Here is an 11158-nt window from a genome sequence, read left to right on the forward strand (position 1 = left end):
GTCAATTTTAATACGACATATTTTTTGTTCGTTAACACAATCGCATATATAAAACAAAATTATTAAATAAATGTAAAACGGTTGCTCTTCGTAGTAATATATTATGCGCGGTGTGGTGTTGTGAGGGGGACAGCGAAAGCTAGTCGTAAATGGTTCGAAAATCAACCGAAAGTTGCACAGTCCCCCGCGTCGCTCCGCGTGCAATCGAACGAAATGTTCCATGACAATCGAATGGCATTGTTCTGCGCGCGGAGCGGTGAGGTGAGGGGGACAGCGAAAGTTAGACGGAGGCGATTCAGTGTTGCCAGACGTACGACTATAGTCGTACCTGTACGACTATTTCGTTTTTTGTACGACATACGACTGCAAAGGGTGTCGTACGCCGTTTTATACTACTATTTAATCTTTTACTACTATTTGTACTATTATTCAATACATCTATGCAATATTTTTAGAAAAAAATAAACCTTGGTTACATTTTACCTATTAAGTGTAATTAGTGTAGGAATTATAGTAAACTCAGCCAATCAAACACTGCCATTAACTTAGTAAGTTTGTCTAATTGATTCCTACACTAGTAACATTCCAAAAGAGACGTATGGTACGTTTCCACTGAGCGCGTCACATGACGCGTTGTCGAAGGAGAGAAAGAGAGGGATTGTGTATATATATATATTAACTTCTCTCTTTTTCTTTTTCACGACGCGTGACGCGCTCAGTGGAAACGTACCATAACTATTCAGCGATTAAACAGCAAACAAATTTGATTGGTTCTTATCTTTGCATCCAACAAATCACATTTCTTGTTGAAAAGCGCGTTTTATTTGGCGCTAAATATATTTAAATGCTTTCAATATGCTTTCCGTATCTATATAGACAAAGAAAAACTAAAAAATATAATAGACAATAAAAATTCATATAAGAAAGAATTTTAATGACAAGACTAAGAATTAAAGAGATAACGACGAAATTCAAAATTTAACAATATCGATTTCAAATGATATAACGGATAATAAAACAATTGCATTGCGCAGTTTACGACATGTCATTATATAGACAGCCAGTTCAGTTACACATATACGCAACAAAAGCCAGTCACATAGAGTGCAATAATAAACATAAGAGTACAATTTATAGACATAAGTGTTTATAAATTTATAGACATAATTAGTGTTTATAAATTTTAGAAACATAATGGAGGTTAGTTATTTTTAATGAACGATTTCTTCTAATTGAGTTAATAAACATATGGATTTATAATGGTTGTAAGCTGTAAATGTAACCCAGACAACATAAATTTACTAGAGATTGATTTAAAGAACTAAATAAAGATTTTAATTAATATTATAGATAGAATTCAGTGATAGTAATGATGCAGATGAAACTTTATCAGCATATGATTCATCTGTAGAAAAGGAAAGGTATGATATATTTGAATTTATATTAAAATATTTAATTCCTTATTCTCTGTGTCTCTCTCTTGTTCTCTCTCAATGAGCAGAATGTTTATAAAATTGACGGCATATGTAAGAACTTTATGATATTTTTCAGAGTTTTTTTTAATAAATATCTTAAGATGTGTCTTAAAAAATTCTTAAAGATATCTTGAAGTTGTTTCCAATTTTAGACATTTTGTTCATTGGGCTATTTCATTTATTATGCATAGTCCTTTAAGAATAGATTATAAAAATGTAATATTATTTTACAAAATTCTTGAATTACTAAATGTGGATTTAATTACAGTGCATCAAAAAATGGGAAAAAACGATTAAAAACAAAACATCGAAAGCAAAAATTTACAAATAAATGGCTTTCTCAACCAGAATTCAGTGCTTGGTTAAAACGCGACCAAAGTAATGAATATAGAGCAAAGTGTATGTATTGCCATTGCTCACTGAATTCAGATATAATTGTTCTTAAGCGACATGGGAAAAGTGTGAGACATAAAGAGAAAATGCAAGCTGCAACTGTGAAACAGCAATCTATTTCATGTTTTACTAGGAAAATTCAATCTGCAAGTAAGGCTATTATGTCAACTGAAATAAAATTGGTTGGATTTTTAATGGAACATAATCTGCCTTTTCGATTGGCTGATCATTTAACAGATTTGTTAAAAGATATTTGCCATGATCATCCTGTAATAGGAAATATTAATATGAAAAGAACAAAAGCAACTAGTATTGCAGTAAACGTTATCGGTGCTTCCCATAAAGAGAAATTAGCTCAGATATTAAGAAATAATAAATTTAGTCTTCTTACAGACGAATCAACTGATATATCTTGCATTAAAACCGCTTGTGTTGTAGTGAGATTTAATAATACTAATTCAAAAAAAATTGTCAGTGAATTTTGGGAGTTATATAAAATTTTTGATTCAACCAATGCCAACGAAGGTGCAACAGCAGAAAATTTATTTAAAGGCATAATACAGTCTCTTGATAATTATTCAATACCTTTTTCAAATATGATAGGATTTGCCGCAGATGGATGTAGTACAATGATGGGTCAATATAATTCTGTAGCTAGTAGATTGAGAGAAAAATGTCCTAATATTTTTATTTTAAAGTGCGTATGTCATTCCGCACATTTATGTGCAAGTGAAGCTTGCAAAAGTCTTCCACGATCACTTGAAGATTTAGCAAGAAATATATACAATTTTTTTAAATTAAGTGCAAAAAGACAATGTCAGTTTCGTCAATTTCAAGAATTTGTTAATGTGGCACCACATAAGATGTTACATCCATCTCAAACACGTTGGCTATCTTTAATAATGGTCGTGGAGCGCATTATTGAACAATGGGAAGCTTTAAGATTATTTTTCACCGATAGATGGTTAAGTGAACGATTGCAGGCAGCAGAACAAATTTTTAAAGAACTTAATAATCCATTAACAAAATTATATTTTTTCTTCCTTGAGTGGATCTTACCAAAGTTTACGGATTTCAATCGTTTTTTTCAAACTGATGCAGTAGTTATTACTGAATTACATGACAAAATAATAAATCTGTATCAAGAAATTCTTCTATGCTACATGAAGAGAGATTACGTAATGAAAACTCCACTTTCTGATATTAATCCTTACAAGGAAGATGAATGTATTCCAAATTCACAAATATATGTTGGCATTAAAGTATTTCAAGTCATGAATGATGAAAATGAAATTATAAACAAAAAAGAGAAGGAGGAATTTTTGTGGAGGTGCAAGGAATTTCTGAAGGTTTTATTTATTATTATGTATAACGAATGTTATGTATTTACTTCCATTTGTGTTATTTATGTATATGTATAATTATGTTTAGATATCAGCACGTCAAATATCAAAACGATATGATATGCAAAACTCTGTTTTGCAAAAACTTAGGGCACTGAAGCCAAAAAACGCGTTGTCTTTGTCCTATCGTGATACAACTCCATCACTTTTTAATCTAATGAACACAATTCCGAGAATTGTGAATTACAATAGTTGTACTATGCAAAAAATAGATGATCAATGGCGCCGTCTCCCATTGTTTGCTGCTACGTTCTCGAAAGATATCCAAGAAGTCGATGTCGATATATTTTGGAACGAAGTTTCGAATAAAAAAGGTGCTGCAGAAAAGTCCGAATTTGATGAATTAGCAAGATTTGCTCTTGATGCTCTATGCCTACCACATTCGAATGCAGATTGCGAACGAATTTTTAGTCGGGTAATGTTTTTGAATATAAAAATATATTATTTGAAATGTGTAGTATAAATATATTGTTCTTAATTACTAAATTTAAATGTAAAACAACTGTACAGGTAAATTTAATTAAAACGAAGTACAGAAATAAGTTAAAAATAGAAACAGTGAACGGCTCTATATTAGCAACAGAGTGTGTAAAGCGACAATGCGCAGAAGAAGAAAAGTCAAACTGCGTAACATTTAAGCCAACAGAAAAAATGTTTGAAAGAATGACGGCAAACGTGTTATATCCAAAACAGAAGAAACGAAACGAAATAGAAGAGGACAGCAGTAGCGATACAGAAATAATTTTGTAATTGTATTTTATATTCTATAATTCCAGAAGCATACGAAGAATAAATGCACATAATAATAATATATATTTTCCGCCATATACAAACGAATTTCCTGCTAAAGTAGGTGGGGGGCAAAAAAAAAAAGGTAAAATGTATGTACCACTATTCGTACTACTATTCACACCTTCGGTACGACATTAATACGACTATTTCTTTCAGTTGGTACTACACTTCGTTCCCTATCGTCTGGCAACACTGAGGCGATTCGAAAATCAACTGAAAGTTGCACTGTCCCCCTCACCACACCGCGTGCAGTTGAAATACCCCATGACAGTCGAATGGCATTGTTCAGCGCGCGGAGCGGTGAGGTGAGGGGGACAGCGAAAGTTAGACGAAGGCGATTCGAAAATCAGCCGAAAGTTGCATTTGCCCGGCCCTCCTCACCTCATCTCACCGCGTGCAATCCAAGTGCTCCATGATGGTCGAATGGCATTGTACTGTGCGCGGTGCAATACGGTAAGAGGGACTGCGAAAGCTGGACGAAAACTATTCGAAAATCAATCGAAAGTTGCACCCCTCTCACCTCACCGCTCCGCTCGCAGTCCACATGCCTCATGACGATCGAGCGGTATAGACTAGCGCCACATTTGCCTCTTGCGGCAGGAATGTCAGAAGGACATCGAATGGAATGTGGTCGACGATGACAATAATAATGATGACAATAATGATGATAACGACGACGACGTATCTTAAAAATAAAACGTGAAAATTTACAGATTCGGACTTTGAGTCGTGATATCTTCGCTCGTAGGACACGTAGAGAAAAAATGAAAGCACTTTTATTATACAATTTAAGCAATTGCTATCGATTGAGCGTATATAGAACTTGATCCGTTCAGCCGTTACTGAGATCTGATCATCTCAATCCCCCGAAACTCTCAGTTTCGCGTAAAGGAGGCACGGCAGTGCCGCGGCGCTTGGCTTAGCGCCGAGACACTACCGTGTCTCCAGATCGTAATCATAACGGTAACAAAATAATAATGGCAGGATCACGCAGGACTCGCGCGAAGAGAGGGAACGAACGGCGGTCGAAGATAGCCGAAGACCCGTGAGCGCTCCGCGAACGCTAAGAAAGTGCTGGCAGCCGTGACCAGCCACGCTATTTGTCAAAAGACAACGCGACCGGTAAATATGGCACGCGCCAACTTACGAATACCTAGAGACCCTCTAATCAGAGTCGTGAAATAACGTTTCCAATTTTGATTGGTGCTGACATTTTTCAGCAAAAACCGGAAATAGTCATGGCATCAAATTTAAGTCGACCTACATTCGCTGCGCATTTTGCTCTTTTTTCAGGATTGCGAGGAAACTTTCATAATAGAACCCTTTATTGCAGAATTATTGCAGTCTGGCGCAGAACGACCAGTCATTTTAGAAAATATAATTTTATGAAATACAGTATTAATATAACAAATATAATAATGTAATTTCTTTCTGATAACTGTATTTAGATTCACATGTATTAGGTGTTAATGTATCACATTCATAGTCTTTTCATTGCAACTGCGATGGTGCTCGTACGTGCAGTGGTATTATATTTTTCTTCACGCGTGCACGTAATGTGCCCTACACAAAGAAAAATTCTATGTGTAACAGTGGGGGCATATTTGTTTATAGGTCGACACGTGCGCGCGTACGCACTCGCTTCGCTCGTGCCGTCACGCCCGTCCCCACAATAAACAATTTTCTCCCACTGTTACACAATGTACTATAATCGCTACTTCCGGTTTTTGCTGAAAAATGGTATCACCGACCTAACCTTGTTGACGTTATTTCGCGACTCTGATTAGAGGGTCTCTACGAATACCGAACAAATGCCGCCCCCGTTGAAAGGACTTTCTTTCAAAACAAAATGGAGATAACAAACAGGTTGTTAGACGTCGATTGGAGACGGCGATAATGCTTATGCCAAGCCTTATAACTAGGGCTGCGTTCCGTTTCTCGCATATGCGCGCATTCCCCTATAGTATACGTGACGCTCACTATATAAAATGCGCGCATATGCCTGAAACGGAACGCAGCCTAGATCACATACACTTGACTTGTTAGTATATAAAACATATTGACGGTAACTAAATTAATTTCGCGTGAATAATAAAACAATTCGACGCAAACAAATTAAATAGCAGAAATGAACAAAGAAAAAGCTGGAGTCTTAAGGCTAATTTATTTAAAATGAAGTGGAGCGCTGAGTTTCTATTGGTAGAATAGCGAGCTTGGTTAATGGTCTAGTGAAAAGACTTTTTGCGGTACGGATGGTGGCAGTCCGCACGTTGCCATCAGTTCCTGGATGAACTTGTTCGACGCGACCCAACAACCATTGGAGGGGTGCTAGATTCGGCTGCTTCAGTAGCACCATTTGGTTGGGCTTCAGCTGATCACCCTTGTTTGTTCTCCACTTGGATCGCTCCTGGAGGGTATGCAGATATTCTTGGCTCCACCTGCGCCAAAAATGTTGTCTGGCTTGTTCGACACGCTGCCAACGTATTAATCTATTCTCATTTACATTAGCTAAGTCTGGATGAGGGAAACTATTCAGTGCGGTGACAATCAAGAAATGCCCTGGACTTAAATAACCTAGATCGTTAGGATCTTCGCTTAACGGAGTGAGAGGGTGCGAGTTTAGAATAGCCTCTATCTCGCAGAAAATCGTTTGTAATTCTTCGAAAATCAAGGATGTCTTCCCGACTATTCGAACGAGATGACGCTTAGCGGCTTTGACCGCAGTCTCCCACAAGCCGCCAAAATGAGGCGCGTTCGGGGTGTTATATCCACAACAAATATTAAAATAAAATATTAAAATATAAAATAAAACATTTACATATATTAAAGCGATTGCGTACGACATCGCGATTGCAACGCGATTCCAATTACCAAAAACGCAATCTAGCAGTTTAAGCATTAGCAAAGCGGAACGATTTCCGAACTTAGCTGTTTAAGCAATAATAAGTAGAAATTCTATTTAAGAAGAACAATTTCCAAATATCTTTTAGTAAGTTTAAGCAGAATTAAGCATAGCAACTTCAAAAAGGAATTGCCACATGCGATCGGTCAGTCACCGACCGCATTCCAAATCAGCTGACTAGCTCAGCAGAAGCATGTAAATAAATACCACCCGACTGAAGCCAGAGGCAGAAGTCGAGTATCAGTGCGCGAGTACGTTAACATAGTGTCACGTCATAATATCAACCTGCTAACCAACTTATAATAAGATAACAGCGAAACCGATAGCCAAGTTACAGGCTACGCCAGTGACTTCGAGTCACATAATTGTAAAATCATTGTTATTAATAAAAGGTGTTAAAATATAAAGTGTGCTGAGTGTTATCACTGTCTGCTTCCGGGACTTCGACTGTACCTCGCCACGGGTACAACAGGGGGAATGAATTTCCACGTAGTTTCGTGCTCCCGCAAAGAATTAGCTATCTCGACCTGCGTTTGGTCGTCACGTAAAATATTAAAAAGTTCTTTAAGCTGACCATGAGCACCCACGAAAGTCGTTCCATTGTCGGAGTAAATGCAAGACGGTTTTCCTCTGCGGGACACGAATCGCTTTAGCGCGGCTATGAATGCCTCAGCCGTGAGGTCACTGACTAGTTCGAGATGCACGCACTTAGTGGAGAAGCACACAAAGACCGCCAAATAAGCCTTGTGCGTGCAAGCGTTTCGTCTTTTGGACTCTCGTAATATGAATGGGCCCGCGTAATCAACGCCACAATGCATAAACGATCGCGAAGCATTAACTCGCCCAGCAGGCAATGATGCCATAATCGTCTCAGATTGCACGGGCTTGCTTCTGAAACATGTTACACAATTTCTGATCACCTTTCGGGTGGCGGATCTTAAAGAAATTGGCCAGAAACGTTGCCTTACTGCTGCCATTGTAGCCTGCGCGCCCGCATGAGCGTTGCGCTCGTGCTCTTGCTCTATTATGTAGAGTTACAATGTTATTGCGTGGCAATAAAATTGGATGACGCGCATCAGGGCTGAGCTCCGAATTTGTTAGCCTACCACCCACTCGTATCAAGCCATCGCTGCAAATAAATGGGGACAAAGCTAGTACGCTACTAGTTGTATGAGGGGTGCGACCTTCCTGAAGGTCCTTGTATTCTGCGAAAAAGGCTTGGCGCTGTATAGATTTGCACATGATTCGTAGTGCGGCTAGTATCTCCTGATGGGACACGAAAATTGTGGGTTCGCTCGAGCGACGCGATTTGAAAAATCTTAAACAATATGCGAGTATGCAATATGCCTTTCTGAGCCCCGAATGATTGTTCAGCAACTGATTCACAATTAAAGGATCGGACGCGGTAACGGCCGTGACGCACCTCCTTTGCTCGGGAATGTTCTCAAGGGAACGCGTGAAACCGGAATCGGGCCAGAGGCTAGGGTTAAGATGAAGGAAACTAGGTCCATGCCACCACATACGCGAATTTGTTAGCTCCTGCGGATCGAGACCGCGCGACAGGAGATCCGCTGAATTGTCGGTCGATTTTACGTGATGCCAATTCTCGGGATTGATATAATTTTGAATTTCTCCCACTCTGTGTGAAACGAATACCGACCACCTTCGCGATAGAGAGGATATCCAATTCAGTACGATTGTAGAATCCGACCAAAACTATGTTTGTATGTCGGTCAAATCGAATGCCGACCGAATTTTATGAATTAATCTAGTTAATAGCAACGCCGCCGAAAGTTCGAGGCGGGGAAGCGATAGCGCTTTAAGGGGGGCCACGCGAGATTTTGAGCACAACAGCTCGGTTCGATACTTATTTTCTCTAAGTTCCGACCGAACGTACACGCAAGCTCCATAGGCCCGTTGGCTTGCATCGCAAAACACGTGTACTTGAATGGAATCGGAAGAAGTAGCATGCTTGATGCATCGCGGGATGTTGAGTCGATTAATGTCATTCAATTGCGTTTTGAGCTCCAAAACTTCCACTGCGCGTGAAGCTCCTGCGGAACCGACTCGTCCCAGCCGATGCCCAGCTGCCAAAGTTATTGTAAGATTAGCTTTGCCAGTACGATGACTGGACCTACCAGGCCAAGAGGATCATAAAGTTTGGAAGTATCCGACAAGATGACTCGCTTAGAAATTATCGCGGAGTTGTCCCCGGGGTTGTAAGAGAAACTGAATGCATCACTAGAGTGCATCCAATAAATGCCCAAGATGGACGATTCATAGTTATCGGGGATTGCAACCGGGGTGTCATTCTGATCCTTGATTCCCGCCAATAATTCGGGAGTGCTGGATGCTCATTTTCCAAGCTCGAAGCCATCAGAACGTAATACTTTAATCGCCTCGTCGCGTATTGTTAACGCCTCGTCTATCGTGTCGGCTCCCGTAAGCATATCGTCAACATAAAAATCGCGTTTGACGCACTTGGAACCATTAGGCCAATCGCCAGCGTAATGCTCGGCTAACCATGTGAGGCATCGCGTGGCTAAAAACGACGCAGGAGATGTGCCGTACGTCACGGTGCAAAGTTCGTACATCGAAACTGTAGAAGAGAAATCATCTCGCCAAAGAATGCGCTGATAGCGTGTTTGTGACGGATGCACGAAAATTTGGCGATACATTTTAACGATATCGGCTGAAAATGCGAAACGATGTGTTTCCGACGATAACGTTTCGTTCCACGTTGTCTCTGACGAGTTCCCTATTGGTACAGACGCAATTATAGGTACGGAAATCTTCCGAAATCAAAAGGTAACAATCGACTACCTGAGGGAATGTCTTATTATCAAAAGCATAGCATACTACTTTCAAACCGACGAAACAGTTCAAGTACTAGCACGAACACATAAACATTATGTACGTTCATGTTGAAAACCCGGAAATTCAATATGGATATATACCGCCATTGGATGCCGGACCTCAAGTATATCTGGGAAACGCAGTATCTAATCGTCAAGGTAAAGCACATTTATACATCGTGAATACTACTGACGAGGATATTGAAATAGAGATACCCACGATACACCTGTATCCATTCGAAGAAGGACACACCCTTGTCGAACAAGAAAATCATGAACATTCAACACGAGACAGAGTAGAAGAAATAATAAGCTTATCGCGACTCGAACATTTAAAAGAAGAAGAATATGAAAACGTTACAAAATTAATTTCGCGACACGCCGATAGACTTCATTTGCCAGGAGAAGCACTAGGAGCCACGAGTGCAGTGACTCAACGAATCCCCACAACCAACGAGCAACCGATTAATGTTAAACAGTATCGCTATCCTCAAGTACACAGGGAAGAGATACAACGACAGATGACATGCTTAACAAAGGGATAATCGAAGCTTCAGCCTCTCCGTATAACTCTCCGTTATGGATAGTACCGAAGAAGGACGACTCGCAAGGAAATAAAAAATGGCGACTTGTTATAGATTTTCGCGCACTCAATGAAAAAACCATCGGTGATGCATACCCTTTACCGAATATCGTCGACATACTTGATCAACTTGGAAGTGCAAAATATTTTTCTGTATTCGATTTAGCCTCTGGATTTCATCAAATAAAAATGAGCAACGAAAACAAACATAAAACTGCATTCTCAACTCCCTACGGACACTTTCAATATAACCAAATGCCATTTGGACTTAAAAATGGCCCCGCTACATTTCAACGCTTAATGGATCAAGTTTTATCTGGATTACAAGGCATCGAACTGTTTGTATATCTTGATGATATCGTTATATACGCACGCTCACTCGAAGAACACGAAATAAAATTCAACAGACTTATGAAAAGATTATCTGATGCAAATCTCTCACTACAACCAGATAAATGTGAATTTTTAAAAAGAGAAGTAATTTACCTTGGACACATTATAACAGAACATGGAGTTCAACCTGACCCCGCTAAAATAGTAGCTGTTAAAAATTTTCCTACACCAAAGATTCGAAAAAATATTAAACAATTCCTCGGATTAACAGGATACTATCAAAGATTTATTGAAAATTTCTCAAAGATCGCCAAGCCTCTATCTGATCTAACTAAACAGACAGTAGCATTTCAATGGACAAATCGACAGCAACAAGCATTTGAAAAATTAAAAGAAATACTTTGCTCCGAACCTATTGTTAC

At 39.1% G+C, this 11158-nt stretch overlaps 1 protein-coding gene across 1 annotated transcript; it reads right to left on the minus strand.

Annotated features, from left to right (window-relative positions):
* Window positions 1-6230: 6230 nt before the first annotated feature.
* On the minus strand, window positions 6231-9559 carry LOC108779145 (uncharacterized). The gene is made up of 6 exons (XM_018546515.1): window positions 9447-9559; window positions 8863-9099; window positions 8389-8628; window positions 8072-8283; window positions 7419-7986; window positions 6231-6501 (listed from the first exon to the last, which is right to left on the minus strand). Exons 1-6 carry the CDS (start codon window positions 9557-9559, stop codon window positions 6231-6233), a joined length of 1641 nt encoding a protein of 546 aa, XP_018402017.1.
* Between the last annotated feature and the right edge of the window lie 1599 nt (window positions 9560-11158).

This window comes from Cyphomyrmex costatus, unplaced genomic scaffold (genome assembly GCF_001594065.2).
Source record: "Cyphomyrmex costatus isolate MS0001 unplaced genomic scaffold, Ccosl1.0 scaffold550, whole genome shotgun sequence".
Taxonomy (NCBI): domain Eukaryota; kingdom Metazoa; phylum Arthropoda; class Insecta; order Hymenoptera; family Formicidae; genus Cyphomyrmex; species Cyphomyrmex costatus.